This window comes from Colletotrichum costaricense (assembly GCF_030867565.1).
Source record: "Colletotrichum costaricense strain IMI 309622 chromosome Unknown Scaffold_24.1, whole genome shotgun sequence".
Taxonomy (NCBI): Eukaryota; Fungi; Ascomycota; class Sordariomycetes; order Glomerellales; family Glomerellaceae; genus Colletotrichum; species Colletotrichum costaricense.
Genome location: NW_026848253.1, coordinates 69,726 through 88,954, shown reverse-complemented (window position 1 = coordinate 88,954; position 19,229 = coordinate 69,726). Strand labels below are relative to the sequence as shown.

At 42.0% G+C, this 19,229-nt stretch overlaps 4 protein-coding genes across 4 annotated transcripts; 2 read left to right on the top strand and 2 right to left on the bottom strand.

Moving 5' to 3' along the window:
* Positions 1–7,363: 7,363 nt before the first annotated feature.
* On the top strand, positions 7,364–8,845 carry CCOS01_15426 (FAD binding domain-containing protein; the record flags this gene model as incomplete). Its single annotated transcript, XM_060463565.1, has 3 exons — positions 7,364–7,380; positions 7,459–7,855; positions 7,907–8,845. 3 exons carry the CDS (start codon positions 7,364–7,366, stop codon positions 8,843–8,845), a joined length of 1,353 nt encoding a protein of 450 aa, XP_060305709.1.
* A 969-nt stretch (positions 8,846–9,814) lies between these two features.
* Positions 9,815–11,652, top strand: CCOS01_15425 (isoamyl alcohol oxidase; the record flags this gene model as incomplete). The annotated part of the gene is made up of 3 exons (XM_060463564.1): positions 9,815–10,360; positions 10,409–11,281; positions 11,332–11,652. The coding sequence occupies 3 exons, from the start codon at positions 9,815–9,817 to the stop codon at positions 11,650–11,652; spliced, it is 1,740 nt and encodes a 579-aa protein (XP_060305708.1).
* Positions 11,653–13,816: 2,164 nt separating this feature from the next.
* Positions 13,817–14,647, bottom strand: CCOS01_15424 (uncharacterized protein; the record flags this gene model as incomplete). The annotated part of the gene is made up of 1 exon (XM_060463563.1): positions 13,817–14,647. One exon carries the CDS (start codon positions 14,645–14,647, stop codon positions 13,817–13,819), a length of 831 nt encoding a protein of 276 aa, XP_060305707.1.
* A 987-nt stretch (positions 14,648–15,634) lies between these two features.
* Positions 15,635–17,472, bottom strand: CCOS01_15423 (uncharacterized protein; the record flags this gene model as incomplete). The annotated part of the gene is made up of 4 exons (XM_060463562.1): positions 15,635–16,612; positions 16,684–16,806; positions 16,863–17,258; positions 17,320–17,472. 4 exons carry the CDS (start codon positions 17,470–17,472, stop codon positions 15,635–15,637), a joined length of 1,650 nt encoding a protein of 549 aa, XP_060305706.1.
* Positions 17,473–19,229: the final 1,757 nt, after the last annotated feature.

Here is a 19,229-nt window from a genome sequence, read left to right as displayed (position 1 = left end):
TAGCTCTCTACACACTGCTCGAAATATACTCTTAGTACGATCCAAGCTCAAGCAAGTGGATTACGGGCTTCTAGAAGTTGTCTCTGGGCCATTTAGGACTAATAGGACTAGAATTAGCTCCTATAATAAGTCAAACTACTTACTTTTAGCCCACCCCCCCTTTTAGCCCACCCCAATTTCCTTCCTAGTTACTAATTAAAAACCCTACTTACGATTTTTAATTTAATATAATAATTATAAAAATTATCTAAATAAATTTCTTTTTTATATACTTATTAATCTATAGTTAATAATACTATATATTAAAAATAAGGTTTAATAGGCTCTTAAAGTTATTAAAAACGGTCTCTCTTTTAGGAGAGCCTCGATTATATTCGAGGTTCTTAAGTTAATACTTCGGAATTATAAAAAAGGCTACTAAATAAGAATAAGGGTATTTATAAACTTTTAAAAGCTTTTTTTATAATAAAAAGACTAGCTAGCTTAGTAAGTTCGAATTTAGTATACCCTAAGTATTATACTAACTTATTAATAAGTTAAAAAATTCGCTAAGCGAGTTTTAATATTTTAAAAAAATACTAAACTATTTAAAAAAAAATAGATTAACGCTTTTATTAAAAAGAATTTATTAATAAGGGTTTAGAAAAGTTATTTAATAAATTCGCGCTATATTAATAAAGTTATTACTAATATAATTAAATTATAGTTTAAATTACTTAATATACTAAAAATTAGTAGTATTAAATAGGCTAATAAGTATAATATAAATAAGACTAATATAATAGAGGGTAAAAGAGCTAATAGGCTAGTTTTAAATATAGTAAAAGCTATAATAATATAAAAAAAAGAGCTTAGTTTATATACTTAAATAATAATTATTAAGTATATTTTTATTAATAATAAATTTATTAAATTACTAATTATTTATAAAAAAAAGTTAGTATAATAGTAGTAATTTCCTTTTTAACTTAACCCTTATAATAGTTAGAAGTTTATAATAATAGATAATAACTAAATAACTAACGAGACTACCCTTTATTAGTTAAAAAAAGTATTTTTATTATAAACTAAGATCCCCCTTATTAAGGGGATTAGTAAGCTAAACTAGCCTCGATTATTAATATTAAATAAGTATAAGAGTTATATAATAATAGAATTTATATAAGAGTATTATAAAAATAATATTTATTTATTATTCTTATTATTATATACCTCTTATATCCTCTAGCTATTAAATATAACTATTTTTAAGCTTATTAAATCTTATTATAAAAAGGAGCTTAGTAAAGAGGATATAATAAATAATTCTATTATTATTAAAAAATAGTACTTCTTAAGCTACTACTAGCTTACTTATTTAGCTAGTTTAACGTCGTTAAATATATAAAATAAATAAAAAATAACTAAACTATAGCTACTTAATATAACTAAGCTACTTCTTAACCTAATAATCCTACTTATATAAATTATACTATTTAAAAAGGGTATAAAAGCTAAGTAAATAACTAATAATACTAATAAACTACTTAACTAAGTATTAATAACCTCTATTATTAATTAGTTAATTCCTAAAAAAGCTAGCGAGCTTAGTAACTACTTAAAGCTATTTATAAAGCTTAGTCTAAATAATACTACTTAATAACTACTATTTAAAAAAATAAAAAAGGTATTTAATAAGTAAGCCTACTACTTAGCTATATCTTAATACTAAATTCGATTTCTAAAGGTAAGGGTTAAGTATATAAAGCTTAAAAAAAAAAAGAGTATTTTAATAAACCTAAATACTAAGTTTATAAGTATTTAAAATATATAAAAAGCTTAGGAGGACTTTAATAACTATTTAATTAGTCCTAATTAACTTATAGGGGTTAAATTACCTAACGATAATTTTAATTATATTATTATAATAGTAGAAAGTAGTTAATTAATTAACTATAGTTAATACCGATGTTTTAAGACTATATTATTAGGGTAGGCCAAAAGGGGGGGTAGGCTAAAAGTGGGTGGTTTAACTTATAAATAAGCTTATCGCATATCAGGCATTTTCCACCTTTAATATCGAGGATCCATCCTTCCGAGGCGGCTGGCCGCCTTGCGACCCTAGTCACGCGAGTCCGGAGGCAGAGCCTAGGCAGTAGGTTATGATCTCTAGCGAAACTGTCAAAGTAATTGTATATCGTCTTTCCGGAGACGAAGCCATCAGGCGAGATATCATCTTTGGACATCGGGCAGAAGGAGTATTCGAACAATGGGTGGCTGATCTGAGCAAACAGGCTGGAATAAATTCGCTCCTTAGACCAGACCCCACTTATTGTGCTGCTGTCATCGACAATGGTGAGATTTGTCTCAGAAGCCAGCTCCAAGTATGTACGAGCCGCCATTAAACTATACTAACGTGTGTAAACTATCAGCAAGCTAACGGTAGAGAATAAATATCGGAAACCGTCCACTCACCAGCACCGACGACGATAACATCAAAGACCTCTACGCCTTACCCATTTGTTAGCATGTTGAGAAAGCTACTCCTGCACATATAGCTTAAATGAATTGAATAAAAGTAACTAAGATGTCAGATTGATCGAATACAGGAGATCATTGCCTTGTTTTGAGGCTCCCATTTCTGCCTTACCATTGGGAAGCCAAGTCATGATAGGTCAATAACGCCAAGTTCGATGCTAATGCAGAACCGGTGCTCTTCGGCTTACCCTCCCTCGAGCGAAGGATCCGTCCTCCAAAGGAACAGATCGGCCGTTCCAACGGCGCAGGATAGCCAACGGCGAAGGATTCCTATCATCTCCCGCGGAGACCCCGCTCAAATGTTCGAAAAGTTATGGGAGATGTTGAAGCGGCATCTAGAGCGCTTGCAGGAGTACACCGGTTCAAGCTTCTGCTCGACGCAGGAAACAGACGTAGCAGGATGGATGAAGGGTAGTCGGGCCGCGGACACAGCACTGCACAGCGCATGCGCATTTGGGCATATAAGAAAATAGATGGGTATCCACAGGCTCCAATTACCACGACTCCCCGTTAATAAATATAACATTATCGATGTGATCATGAGCTGCTAATATCTCCCGTAGTAAGTCGACCCACCCCCTTTTAGCCACCCCCCCCCTTTTAGCTACCCCATTTCTCTATCCTAGCTACCGTATTAAAACCCTACTTATAATTTTCAAATTACTATAATAATTATAAAAATTATCTAAATATAATTCTTTTTTATATACTTATTTATTAATATATAATAATTTTATATATTAAAAATAAAATTATTTAGGTTCTTAAAGCTATTAAAAGAGGTCTCTTAGTTAATTAAGCCTTAATTAAGTTCGGAGTTCTAAAGTTAACTTTTTATAACTATAAAAGAAGCTACTAAACGAGGGGAATAATATTTATAAACCTTTAAAAGCTTTTTTTATAATAAAAAGATTAATTAATTTAATAAGTTCGTATTTAATATAATTTAAGTATTATATTAATTTATAAATAGTTTAAAAAATTTACTAAGTAAGTTCTAAGATTTTAAAAGAATATAAATCTTTTTAAAAAGAGATAAATAGACGCTTTTTTAAAAAAGAACTTATTAATTAAAGTTTAGAAAAGTTATATTATTAATTCGAGGTATTTAAATAGAGCTATTATTAATATAATTAAGTTATAATTTAAATTATTTAATATATTAAAGATTAATAATATTAAATAGGTTAATAAATATAATATAAATAATACTAATATTTTAGAAAGTAAGGGATTTAATAGCTTAGTTTTAAATATAATAAAAATTATAATAATATAAAAAAAAGAGCTTAGTTCGTATATTTAGGTATTTATAATTAAATATATTTTTATTAATAATTAAGCTATTAAATTACTAATTATATATAAGAAAAAGTTAGTATAGTAGTAGTAGTTTTTTTTTAAACTTAACCCTTATATTAGTTAAGAGTTTATAATAATAAATAATAATTAGACGACTAATAAAACTACCCTTAAGTAATTAAAAATAGTATTCTTATTATAAACTAAGACCCCCCCCCTTAAGGGGCTTAGTATATTTAATAAGCCTTAATTATTAGTTCTAAATAACTATAAAAGTTATATAATAATAGAATTTATATAAAAATACTATAAAAATAACGTCTATTTACTATTTTTATTATTATATACTTCTTATATTCTCTAGCCGTTAAATATAACTATTTTTAAACTTATTAAATTTAAGTATAAAAAAGAGCTTAGTAAAAAGGATATAGTAAATAATTCTATTATTATTAAAAAATAGTACTTTTTAAACTATTATTAAAAAGCTCGTTTAGCTAGTTTAATATTATTAAATATACGAAGTAAGTAAAAAGTAACTAAACTATATCTCCCTAATATAGTTAGACTATTTATTAATTTAATAATTATATTTAACCTAGTTATACTAATTAAAAGGACTATAAATACTAAGTAAGTAATTAGTAATATTAAAAAAGCTATTAACTAAGTATTAATAATATTTATTATTAACTAATTAACTCCTAAAAAAGCTAGCGAGCTCTATAATTAATTAAAGTTATTTATAGAGCTTAGTTTAGATTATAATACTTAATAACTACTATTTAAAAAAATAAAAAAAGTATTTAATAAGTAGGCTTATTATTTAGTAATATTTTAGTATTATATTCGAGTTTTAAAAACTAAAGTTAACTAATTAAGGCTATAAAAAAAAAGAGTATATTAATAAATCTAAATACTAAGTTTATAAATATTTAAAATATATAAAAAGCTTAGGAAGACTTTAATAACTATTTAATTAGTCCTAGTTAATTTATAGGGGTCGAATTATTTAAAAAGAATAATAATTATATTATTATAGTAATAGAAAATAGTTAATTAATTAAGTATAATTAGTGGTAATGTTTTAATACTATATTTAATAGGGTGGCTAAAAGGGGGTGGGTCGACTTAAGTAGCATTATATGTATTGAGCGCTAGTGACATCTCCAAGCACGCACCTTGGCGCAGCGCGCCAGACCATTTTAGGGCTGTATTTACATTTCCAAAAAGAATTGTTGTGTTCGTATACTCTTCCAGGGTCATGAGTTGCGGAATCCAAAAGGCAAGCAATAAAATCTGTATCGTAACTAACGATTAATCTCATCTTGTAGGCATCATTTCAACCCGAACAGTCCTTTCGCACACCAACACTCACATATGAACACCGCGCATGTGTTGACCACGTGCCGAAAATGAAATTCTGCACTATGTACCTTGGTCTTCCCGACTTTCGGAAAGCATGTTTTAGAAGTTATAGCCAAGATTGAGGCGGCAGTCAAGGACTTTTCGACCAGTGCCTTTCTAGCAGGATATCACTTTGGTGACTAGGTGGAACTGGTGACCCTTAGATTTTAAAAAACTAGACTGTTGATAAGGCTCGAGTATGTCGTTCAGAACCTATTAATCTTTTCAAATCCGTAGGGGCAAAACAGCCAGAAGCCAAACTTTGGCACCGCCTAACAATCCTTTTCAACGGTCCACTATAGAGCGCAACTAAGATATCGGGTTTATTAACCAAGACAAAGACTCGTCAAGAATATCAAGTTGACTGAATCCAGACATTAGTGCTGGGAGGACTCGAATGCAACCAATCCGCCGATGTGGCCTCTCAAACGTGGCTCGGACATGAGCGATATCCACAGAAGTGCCCGCTGCACAGGATACTGGACCTTGTGTCTTGGGCTCCACGCTTTTTGGATGTCTCATGAGAAAATTTGCATTCGACCAGCTCTGTAGTATGGCACCCGAGCGATTCGATATCAATACATCTCAGAGGGGCTACAACTGCGTCTACGACAGTCAGGGTTGGCTATATGGACGGGCAAGCCCTAAAAGTCAGTCAAGAGATCATGACATTATTTGGCGGGGGTCTCATTCAATTCAAGGGGAAGGATTCTAATGAGAGAGTCATTTTTGACAGGGTCATCCTGCGGGCTCGCTATGTCGCTGCTACAATCACGACGTCCTGAGCCCATCTCCAGGGATACCTGAAAAACCACTGCATGTCAGAAATTCACAACAGCATTCTAAAAGCAATGAGGTCGGCATTTTGCGTGAAAATAAAAGAATTATGTAAATAATGCTAAGGAAAAGAATAATTCACCATAGAACTTATCACCTAGGCAGACACGCAGGCACGGCAGCGAAAGACTGCCGTGAGCAGTCATCTCCAAATCCGCTAAGAGATCGGCAACTCAGGGCAGAGGCTAGGTAGGTTATGTGAAATGGTTTTATGGAATAGAAGGCAGATGGAACTGGGATTTATGATACCTCCCACGCCTCATAGTAGATTGATCATCAGTAAGGAGAATGACGTTGTCACTATGTCATTCGGATTTATCGGTAAATAAGTGGGTGCGGCATCGTCTAAGCTCCTAGTTCCGTAAGCCTAGCTCGGCTGGGATCTAGCATTATGTGCCATAATCCACGTATTCGGCACGGGCCGGCGAAATACACGTATTCAATGTAGATCGGGCCGCCCATTACACGTATCCGTATTCAGATATCAAATTTGGACGAAGGAGTTTTGTAAACTTACTGCTATCGTCACCATAAGACCTTAAGTCAACTGGACCCATGTCATTCTACTATAAGTATGGATTCACCCGGATTCGTATTCTCTATTCACCGCGAAAACGAACCCGAGGTCGAGCAATTTTTTCCTGCTATCTAGCCTCATGTCGAGGACTCGCTAGAGTCGGGATAACTATCGAGGCTACTACAAGATCGCCCATTGCTTTATAGAAAAGATTTCAGAAGATCAAGACCCTAAGCTAATTTCATAACTGCCGATAAAACTATCTTGACTCTCGGTCGGGACTAAGAGGCTGTGCTTTCTGCCCGGATGCCGCGTCATCTATTATTTCCATGCTTGCGCATCCCCATCTCCGCGGGCCTTTACTGATGTTGTCGATTTTCTGCCGAAAGCGAAAAGCTGTTTTTAGTGGCAAACCCATCATTTCTGGCTATGAATCCCAAGGCGGGCCGGAGATACGAGCTTTGGAAACGCGCTTTCCGGTCCAGTCTCGTTTAAATGCGACCTCACCGCACCGTACCACTCCAAAGCGCAGGCTTCCTTGGACTTTATAATTAAACTGAAGCACCTTCGGCTTTGCCTTATTTGACTTCCTCTGTTGGTTTTCTCTGGCATTTATTGTCTTTCTTGTAACTTTCATGATGATAGGCAATCAATTCAGTCCGACTATAGCACTTGCTGTGTTGACGTCCTTGCCGTTAGTAGCAAGCTCGACAAACGGAAACACTACGTTAGTCTGCTCGATCCTACAACACAACTATCCGGAACAAATCGTTTTACCAAACAATGCACACTATTCACTCGTCAATGAGGGTAAATTGAAGGTCTTTGTTCATTATTTCGGAGACTGCAAGCATACTGACTGTCGCAGATTACTTTAGCGCCGAAGAGTGGCTGAGACCAGCGTGTATCTTTATGCCAGACACCTCGGAAGCAATGGGACATGCTGTGAAGGAATTATCGAAGCAAAATGTTCCTTTCGCGGTGCGCGGAGGCGGTTGGATGCCAGTTCCAGGTGCCGCAAACATCAATTCCAGCGGAGTACTGTTATCGACCCAAAACCTGACCGGCCTTGAACTCTCCGATAATGGGACTTCCGTTTCGGTCGCATCCGGCCATGATTGGTCAGATGTGTATGAATATCTATCCCCCCACGGGTTGACCGCGGTGGGTAGCCGCATTGGCGTTGTTGGTGTTCCTGGCTTTCTGCTAGGAGGGGGCATGTCCTTCTTGAGCAACGAACATGGCTGGGGTTCAGCAAATGTCATTGGCTATAAGGTAAGAAGTTTTTGGCTGGACACCTGGAAGTCGTTGCTAATGCAATCCTAGGTTGTCTTGGCATGCGGCTCTGTCGTGTATGTTACCGCTACTAACGACTATTCTGATCTCTTCTGGGCACTTCGTGGCGGCGGTAACAGCTTTGCTATTGTCACTAGATTCGACTTAAAGACCGTCGAGGCGGCAGAAGTTGCTGTCGGCAGTGTAGGCTATGGCGCTGGCCAAAGAGACTCCTTCATCAAGAACTTGTTCGATTTCAGTCAGAACGGTGTGCTCGATCAGCGAGCTTTTGTCCTCCCGACAATTTCTTTCGTGCCAGCTGCAAGTTCCAACATCACTTATTCGGCAAAGTTATTCTACAACGGTGCTAATGACACCACCCCTGGATCTCTTGCAGATTTCCTCCCTCCGAAAGCAACCTCTCAGATCTCTAGCACATTCTCTATTCGAACCATGGCCAACTGGACTGCGGAATCTGACGAGGGCTTTGATCGGGTTCACGGCCAGAACTTCCGCTTCCATGGCTTCACCATCCTGGCGAATCTAGACGCCATGTACGAAGCTCACGACACCTTTTTCAACTATGCAAAAGAGCATGGTACTGGAATCACCGGATTCATCGCTACACTCGCAATGAATCCCATTGCGAAGTCTTTTCTCGTCAATAACCGAGGCGAAGATCCTGCCGGGGACCCGATGGGCGTCAATGCCGACGCTGGGCCGTACTTCATGTGTGAACAAACCTTTTCTTGGTCTTTCAAGAACGAGACTGAGCTCATGACCAAGCTAATCGCTGGTGTCAATTCTGAGTTGGACGTCAAGTTGGCAGGTGTCTTGTGGCCTTTTGTGCCTCTTAATAATGCAGGTGATACTCAGGATGTTTTCTCGGGATACGACTCTACAAACGTTGAAAGGCTCAATCGGATAAACAAGAAGTACGATCCTCATGGCACTTATACCAGATTGATGATTGGCGGATTCAAACTCTGAAAACGAGCAGACACGATGATTGAAAATTGTTGATGCGAGCAGCAAGCCCAAGGCACTCATACGAAGGAAGGTGATATATAGTTTACGGTTCCTGCTTTTCAAGCTGGCTATTTAGGTTTCGCCTTATCAGCAGCGATGGTTCTCTTCTTTTGCTCCCACGTGAGGTCCAACATCGGGTGATAGCTGTTGAGTGTGGTCGTGCTTCACGTTTGCTCTACAAAACATGGACATTTCTATACGACTCTTGCAGCAAACCCTATCGTGATGTAGAGTATTAAACCTTCCAGTTTGTCACGTAGCAAGTTGATAGCTGTATTCTTACGGCAGCTGGACATGGAATCAACTTTGAAACCGAACCTGGCTGTGCTGACTTTCTTGGGTAAGCTTGTATGCCCCAGGTCTGTCTCAGACGGCAATCCAGCAGAAGTTGAAAATGTGTCGACGTTCTCGATATTCGTTATGCAAAGAGCCATAAATAGATGAGTCTCATATACAGCGACAATGCGAGCTCGCAGAAAACATGATAGAAGAATTTCTGTAATCGAGCATTTTGCCACTGCACTAATTTCTGCACGACAGGTACAAAAATTGCAACAGCTGGAAGCAACATGGAGTCTCGCTAACGTATTCGGATTCATCGGGTGGTTCCGGTGCCAGAGTCAGGTTTATCACTTGTCTCCAGAGTCTGAAAGTGCCCACGGCCGAGTAATCCGAACAGAAGGGAGCAAACGAAAAGGTGGGGACTCGGATTACTTACACGAATGCGAGCGAGAGCGATGGCGAGGAGCCAGTGAAAAACGAGAAAGACGACAAGCACTTTGCAGAAGCTCGGAAGGAAGACACCACAGGCAACCTCATTTGTGGAGTGTGGATATCTAGGAGACAGACAGGTAGATATATATTGGTTCAAGGTCTCGTTCTTCAAACCTCTTTCTGTACTTCAAGCACAATCTCAATAATAACTCGACAATGGCACACTTTAACCACTCGTTCATTCGTTGTTTCATCATTCTTCTCGGACTTCAAGCTTGCTCAGCGGCTGTTGCGCCATCTGGATGCTCCAAGCTTCCTACTGACGACGACTGGCCCACGGCTGAGGAGTGGCAAGCAAGGCTACCCGGAATCATCAACCAAACTTCAAGCGACGCCAACGGACCCCTTCCTAACTACCGTATCCGCGCCAAGAGCTACTCGGAGGTTCAAAACGCCGTCAAGTTCGCCGCCTCGAAGAACATTCGCCTCACTATCATCACAACCGGGCATGACGAACTCGGCCGCAGCGACGCCGGTTCTGGACTAATCATTGACTTGTCGCTTCTTAGAGGAGCCAGAGTCTTAAAGTCATTCACTGCAACCAAGGAGGGTGTTGAGAGCCCTGCGGCTGATGAGGAATTGAAGACGATCGAACCCGAAAGTGGTTCACAGGCGGCAGTCACGTTCAATCCGGCCATGGGAAGTCTGGCTATGAACTACGGTCTAGAATCCTCTGGCTTATTCATTGTGGGCGGCACAGCTGTATGAACTCCGTACTTTTGACACTTTCCCAAAACTAACTTGCAATAGCAAGGAGTGGCAATCGGGGGTGGATGGGGTCAAAATGGAGGATATGGGCCCCTCACTGCACAGTATGGCCTTGGTGTAGACCAGTGGCTTGAGGCTAAAGTTGTCACGCCGGACGGCGAACTCCGCGTCGCCAATGAAGTATCCAACTCTGATCTTTTCTGGGCTATCAGAGGTGGCGGAGGCGGTACGTTTGGCGTTGTCGTCGAAGCAACATGGAAAGTGTATCCTACTATCCCCATCCTCGGCTTCCATTGGTACATTAACTCCACCCTCGTGATTAACGACACCGATGCAGAGAGCGGCAAAACTCCTACCAGCGAAGCCCTGGCATACCTGTTTTCTGTGCTGCCGGAACTCCAGGAGAAGGGCATCTCCGCGTACTTGTTCGTCCTCAACGACAACATCAGGTGTCACGCCATCCACCCGGGACCATTGGCGAACGCGCAAGATGCGAACGAAGTCTGGGGTCCAATTCTCGAAAAGATGCAGACATATGAAGGCATGACTCCTTTTCAGAGCAAACATTTCCATTTCGATAGCTACAAGGAGTTCTTCCAGGAAACATACGGACAGCTCGAGGCTTTTAATTCTACCGACTTACCTCGCAATCATGGCGTCGTCCCCTTTGACAGTCGTCTCCTTGGCGACGAGCACCTGAAGAGCCCCAATCTTACACATGCGCTTCGAAAGACGGGAGGAAACTTTGGCGTCTTGATGACATCGCCCGGCATGGCGGTTGGAAATGGATCGAACACTGCCGTCAACCCCGGCTGGAGAAAGGCTACCGTCTTGCTAAACGGCTTCAAATCTAATACCACCAACGTTGATGAGCTCCGCGAGCTCGCGCCAGACATGGGCACATATATCTGCGAGGTTTGTTGATCGTGCCCTGAATAAGAGAACTACGCTGACAAGATGACCAGGCCAGCGCTGATGAGCCCGAATGGTCGACTTCTTTTTGGGGCTCAAATTACCGCCGTCTCTCTGCCCTCAAATCTGAGCTGGACCCGAATATGGTCTTCTGGACAACCCCTGGCATCAACGCCGACTACGTGAAAGCCGCTGATGGTCGAGCCTGCCTGGTCGACCCCAAGCCGGAAACGCCCTCGCAGTATCCGCCGCAGAATGAGAGGCGCGTTATTGCTGACCTCGAAAACGACCGCAACTTCCTCTTCAGTGAGCAGGAGATTAACGGCAAACAATTCCCCGCTCCGGGAACTCTTGTGGGCCTGCAGCCCGCATAAAGAGAAGCACAATGTATGCTCAAATGCTCTTGTGAATCAACCAGACGGTTAATCCCTGCTTTGCGCTGCTCTTGGTTATTTGTCTTGTTTCGTATATTGCTTCTGAAGATCAATCTTCGACACCCCAAATTGCTTAGACACGTATCAATCAAGTATTCACGCTTTTTCTTTTTCAGAAAAGTGCAGCCCAGAAGTTACCTGTGAATCTTAATGGTGTGGTAGCTGTGCTAAATGTTCCAATCTTTTCTCAACTTCAGTGCCGATCATTAAAAGTCCTTGGCCAAGGAGGAAGTTATCGACGATGCTATATGTCTTCTTTTGAGATCCCCTATACGGTGCGTATAGTGATGATTAGCAAGCTACTCTACCCGATATTCTGAATAGTTCATTACGTAAGGGGGATTATAGTCTTTTCAATATCTTACCATCTCCCTATAATCTCTTAAAGGTCTGGGGCTAATAGCTTTTATATTAATAGTCTTACGATACTTATAATAACAAAAATAGAGAAAGATTATAGAGACTAGAAAAAAAATGCTTGAGAAACGCCTGTTCTAATACCCGCGGCCATAAGCCCTAGTAAAAGAGAGTTCCTCGTCAAAATAATATTTAAAAATAGGGGGGTAAGTCTGGGTAGGTGTTATAAGAGTAACTATAATAATTGGGGTTTTTAATATAGGTTTACTAGGTTTATTACTAATTATAAACTATCTTCTATAAGAATAGTTCTAGGGAGGGTCATATATTAATATCGGCCTTTGTCACTAATATTTATCTTAGGTTTTCACCTATAATCCTATTTTAAGGTTTCTTTTTATAACTATTACTAGTTAGAAGAAAAAACAATAGTAAAAGGCTATAATATTAGGGGATAGCTATAATAATAGAGAATATTAAAGCCTAATGACCTAATCTTACTAGCCCACGAAAGGGAGTCAGGACGCAGGACTCTGGCAGCCTGGTCACTCCCGGTCAATGAGGAAGAATAAGTAGAGCAACTACAAGTGGCTGGCAGGGTGTTGCAGCAAGGGATGCGAGCTAGAGTCTACAAGTGCACCTTCTGTGTCTCTGCATGGACACTCTATGTTTTAGTGGGCCAAATCACCTTGGAGAGATGACGATAGAACCGATATATCTGCCCGTAATAGAGGAAGATTTGAAGCATAACCGTTCACAGGCATAGGATCTGTAGGAAAAGGTGAATGAGCATTTGCTCAATCAATAGCCCGATTCAATAGTATCTTCCCTCCCCCATCAAACAGGCCACTTTGACCACGATTTAAAATCCCTCTGAGACACATGTTTTGCGTACCACGAGATTGCCCATGCTCAAGATAGGACCGAACTAGTATTTTGGAAGCTAAGGAGTAAATCGGGTTCTGCTCAGTCACCGGAATCGAGCTTCTAACAGGGACAAATCACTAATAGAGCTTAGTAAATAAACTCAATTTCCTCTATTAAGCTTAAGAGGCTCAACAGTAACTCTCGCAAGCAGGTATGCCCATAACAGCAAGTCGTCAACGCTCCTATATATACCTTAATCTTTATTTAATTAGCATATAGAAACGATAAGCACACTTAGGATATAGCAAAATGCGTCATTATACTTCTCACAAGGTACTAGGAGCCTTTCCTCACGGCTTATTAGACTAAGTAGTGCTACGAGAACGGTAGTAAAAGTCACTTATAATTCTATATCCGATATCTAAGGCTTTCTTCCGCACCTATTGCGCATAAATCACGTATTATAAGATCCTACGTCTATTAATATAGCACTCCTATTATAGATAATCGCAAGTATAACAAAATCCACCTCGTTATAGAGCGAGTAGCTATTAGCATAACCATAACCTTACGTTCGGCCTCCCCACGTTACACTACAGTAACGCTAATAGACCTTCCAAAGCTGATAACGGAAACAGAGGATGAACATGACCTATGGACAAGTCGAAACTTCAATTCCTATGGCAAGCTCATAGGAGTCACTTACGTCCTGTACATAGATCTTTCTCTTTTGTCTATTTCCACTTCTATAGGTTAAGCCACTTTACCACACTCCGTATGCCCATTGCTGCGTGCTCTAACTCGTGACAAAATAGCAACCGTGAGTCTTCAACTTAAGACGTGATCCAGGTAGACCCATACACTACTTCTTCTGCATTAACTAATCAAGCTTGAATCCTCGGTTACCCAAAGTTGTTCTATAAACCTCGCGTCCATCAAGGTTAGTAGTAGACACATGGCGGCTCGTATGATCGCTCCAAGTCTTCCGTCCAAGTTTCTCCTGACCAAAGTAAAAAGCACCCAGTGCGTCGTCGTAAGAAGCAATAAGCTCGTCTTGCCTATCATCGTTCCAACGCTCACGATGGAGAACCTCTCCGATAGGTAAACGTGGCTTAATAGCAGGAGGGTTTGAAACAGGGTCAGGCTTTCCGACGGCAAGCCCAAAAACGGGAGCACAGCGCTCAGGGATGCGCAAAAGCTGTGCCAGTTGGGCCGCATTGTTTCGTGCCGCTCCTACGTAACATACGCCAAGCCCGAGAGATTCAGCCGCGATGGTGATGTTTTGAGCCGCGATAGCGGCATCCAGCGTGCCTTGCATGAACAGATCCAGTTTATCAAGTGCCTCGCCTGTCTGGTTGTATTTCTCGCAAAGGTGGCTCATGCGATGTAGATCGGTGCAGAAAATGAGAAAAAGAGGCGCTTGGCGGATGAAGTCCTGATCACCGCAGAGCGTAGCAACCGCATCTTTGTGTGCTAGGTCTTGGATGGCAATAAGACTCCAATTCTGCAGCATAGAAGAGGTTGATGCACTCTGACCAGCTGCGACAAACATTTCTAGTGCATTTGGAGGAAGGGCATCAGAAAGAAACTTGCGGACTGATTGGTGACGCAACAGTAACTCGATGGTTGGCGTGTGGGGGCCATCTTGGGCGTTTGCGGTGTGATTCTGGTAACGGGCCTCGACCAAGGAGGAGAATGTGGCGGGAGTCATGGTAAGCAACTGCTGTCTCGTATCTGCTTGGTAAATAAAGAGATATACGATTCTGAGATGGCTCAAAGGATATGGAAGCAAATGTATATATGGAATTGAGAGTATTTACCTTACTCAATGATCAAAAAACCAATATGTCGGGCAGGATTTATAAGGCCAAGGGACATTGCAGGGGATCTACATCAGCTTACAAATGGCAGTCCAAGAAGCTATCCCAAAAGAGTGAACGTTTCCGAGCTCATTCATTGGCTGGCCCAACAGCGAGAAACAAGGTCCGATATTACGGATATTGTCCGGACGCTTTGTTTAAGACTCGTTGTACCAATCAACAAGAATAGTGGAGATGAGAGACTTTCGGGGCCGAATGGGGTCTAATGACTAATTACCTTGTGCGTCCTAGGTCTTGTAAGTCCATAATGAGGTGTCTAGCATATCAATTTTTCGATACAATCATTAGTTACGTGAAACAGATCTGTAACGAGTTCTCACTGTCCCAGCTGGAATTAATTGCCTATTGCGACCAGCTGGCCCTGATGGGCTATAAATTCCAGCAACGCACCAGAGATAGGGCAATTTTTGGGATCGTAGAGGCCTAGCAGAGAGAAGGTAGCTTTTCATAGTTATGAGAGGTTGTCCAATAGGGTATTATGATCACAGCCTAGTAGGATAACAGCAACAGACGTATTGACACAATTGCATTCACTGCCTTCACAGGGAAATACTGCTTGCTTCAGCTACCTTAAGCAGAGGCAAATGATGTGACGCGTCCTAGAGAAGCATGCGTCCCTATGGAATCCCCACGTCAAAGGTAAAACCAAGAGACGTACCAGCTGGGGCAATCTACCAATAAGGGGATGGTCCCATAATGTGCTTACAAATACTACTCGCGTATTGGAAACAGAGAATCGCGCGACAATAACAACACTCTCTAACTCCAAGTAGCATACTTCGTGAAATCGATGGCAACAATGCAGGGCAAACTAACACTCATAGGTTTGCATACTTGAAGTAAGTTGAAACACTCCGTTTCCTCAACACCTTACCCCACTTAATGACGGGAAGCACCGACGCCGTCTGAAATGCACCTGCGACCGCGGCAAGGATGAAAGCATTCTGGAGCCCCATATTTGTGACCCAGGTCGTTAGCCCGTAGTTGACAGCAAAACTCATCGTGTTGCGAATCAGCATAATGGAAACCATGGCCTGGCCGCTGATTAGGTGGTAGCTTTCGATGCAGTACGTAGTCGAGCCTTGTACTGAAAGCGCGCTCGTGCCGGATACTATGAACATAGCGAAGAGCACGCCGAACCAGTGGACTTTCTGTGCCGCTCCCACGCCCCACAGCACCAACCCCAACGGTAGAAGCATTATCGGTGGCGTCAGGAGCCACAGGCGATGCTCGGCCTCGAGTATGCCGTTGTTCTTGCGTGCTTGATGCAGTGTCCATGGATTGCCGAAATATGCCGTGTACGCGGAGCCAGCAAACACACCAAGGAGGGGAGCCACAAAGGAGGCACCGATGGCAGTCGTCGAGAATCCATACTGGCCCTCCAGTATTAGTGCTGCGGTGCCGTTGAGTACGCTGTACCAGACTAAGCTCGAGCCGTAATAGAAGCCACAGAAAACGATCAAAGGAAGCCGCATGCATTTGAATGGGAGCCAAAGCATAGGTAGGAAGGCTCCGTTAGATCCCATTCGTGCCCGGTCGAAAAGCTTCAACTTGTCCAAGAAAGATCGTTGTTTTAGGTACGTGACCTGTGTCCCTTTCGACTCGATGCCAGGGTTCATATTACTTTGGACGGTACCGGTGTCTGGTTTTCTGTCTCCGGACAAAGTTGCCTCCAGCGAGATCGGGTTGTTGACTCCGCCTAGGACAACGGGTACATTTGACCGCTTGTAGTTTGTCTCCTCCAAGAAAAAGAAAAGCACGACGATTGTGACAGCACACAATATCGCGCACCAGAACTGGAGGCCGTCATCAGTTTCCAAAGTCCAATAACGGAACAGCTATCTCAAATTCCATATTTACAACTTACAAATACCCATTTCCAAGACTGTCCAGCTGCAATCAGACCAGCAAATATTGGCGCAGACATACTGCTCCCGGAGAGGGCAAGGGCATAGAAGGACATGTAGAAGCCACGCTCGTGGACAAAATACTAGACGATGAATCAGTTAAAGACTGCTGTAAAAGCCAGAAATATCAACTACTCACCAGGTCGGCAATAGTTATTTCACAGAGACTCTCCAACGGTGCGCTAAACAACCCCTGCAGAATTTTACTAGCGAACCATTCTCCTTTTGAGGTCGTATACGGTGCCCAAAGCATCATTCCAAGGTTCCCAAGTAAGCTCATCAAATAGACTGGTCGTTTTCCAAACTGAAGCGCGAGTGGCTGGAATGCTAAGCAGCCTATGCCTGCGAACAAGAACATGTAGCCGGTTCCTGCGTTGAGATCGGCCAGGGAAAGATCTGAATTCGCCGAAATATCGCCCAGAACGGAGTATAGAGCCGCCGAGCAAATACCAACCGTCGTACAGTAGGTGATGGAACAAAGAAGCCCAACCCGCTTGCGCACAGGGCTCCAGTTCAATGGATCATCGGGATCACTCTGAGCAGATTGGATGGTGAGCCAGCCATGGACCAAATGACGATCTGAGAATGTTTCTTACTGATGGGGTAGGAACAAGGACGATGTCGCTACGTCGGCTCTCATGACAAGCGTTCAGATGCCCGTCTAGATCAATAAGATAGACGGTCCCAGGCACCTGTGCCTGATCGTAATTGACGGTACCCACGTGAGGAGCGCTGTTTGGCAATGACATGGCTGTATCTCTGTGAGGGTCTTTGTATATCTCACCGAGTCAAGTCAATACAAAGTTTCTGTATGTTCTGAGTCCGCTGAAGCTTTACTTAAAGGTCTTGTGGATGATGAATCTGATCAGAGATGCTGGCTGGAGGTTAATCAATGCACGCTGGCGAATCGAGAGCCCTATCAAGTGTCCATCTAGCGCCGGAACATATGATACAGCTGGCTCTGTTCGCTTCTTCTGGGTTTAGAACACAGCCGGAAGATACTCATCAGTACCGGGGCAAGAGCCGTCATGTATCTCTAGCAGCGACTTATCTTAGATAAGAGAAGCATTGGTCAGTCCCAATTCGAATTAGCGCCAAGAATGCAGTAGGTGTCTGAGAGCGACAGTAGACCCAGCTTCCTGCCGACTGTGAGCCGATAAACCTTCTACAGGTGAGGGTTAATAACGATGACTACGGCATCAACGATGGTGATACTTGTTATTAGGCTGTGTTATCAACCACAGCCTACTCAGCTCTTATGTCACCAGCTGGACTGCACTACATTAGCCACCCACAAAATGTCCACCAGTACGGCCTCGCCGATCCGTGTTTGTATCAGACTTCTATCTTGACCTCTCCAGATACCTCGAAGACTAAAAATGGCGGTGCCGTGCTATGTCATACTACCGTACCCGTCTCTGCAGCACATGTCACGATTTGTAAGAATGAGTAGTGAAAGACAGGCTGTAAATCCAACACAAAGGCATAACACGTGTGGGTCGCGATTGGGAGAATTTGCGGACGAATATTCTAAATTCTTAATATCTTTCACTGAACAGCCGTGGATAAGTGACGGTCCGCACAGATAAGCGGAAGCGGGCCGGCGCCCTACTACCCATAGCAAGGTATGTTAGAACGGTAGTATTCCTCTTATCCAGCAGGCACTACTAGAGCGAAGGGAACTTACCCGACGGCAGAGCTGCTGGCCGGCATAAGTCTGGCCTCGTTGGCTGTTCAGCATTGTTGTGGTGTGACGCACCCCTAACTGCTTGCCCCGAACCTATCAGCCTTTTCTCCACCTTTCAGTGGAAACGAACTCCGGCAAATCTTGACGGCAGTGTTGATATCAATGTTACCGTTCAACACCTGAATCGCATGCATCGTTTCGGCTCCGCTAAGCTGGTCAGTTTTGAGTGCATGTGGGTAATTCTGTACATAGTTTTGTTAAGAGATAAGTTGGACAGATGGCTTTTCAACTCAAATTTTGTTACAAATGGCATCTCACAGCCTACCTTATTACACGATACGCAGTGTCCATGCCTCGATACGCTCTCGTTATCAAATGCTCAGCCCTCAATCCTTAGCCTTCCGCCCGGCCATAATACTGAAAGTGATTCGGATGTCGAGTCAATCGCCTGGGGAGCGAAGGCGTGTTCTGCCCCATCTGTTCAGCTTCCATTGCAGTTCGTAAGGGTGGTTCTAAGCCTAGCCCAGATTGCCTCAATCGTCCTTTGGAATCAGTAGAGCGCCCCTCTTCTGAGTTCGATGCGGGGTCAAACCCCCTTACCCACCGCAACTGCAACCTTTCTCACAGCACATGGGATTGATTGTAGTACGGTAGAGACTGTGTTATCAACGCTAGTAAGGTTTGTCTGTGATTCAATCAGCCACCCCAACTTGGATTAGTCCATGATACGTTTGGTGATCCAGCTGTTGATACAATTAGCACCACTCTTATCACCCTCACAACTGGATCTTGGGAGGTGTCGCATCGTCCTAACCGGCT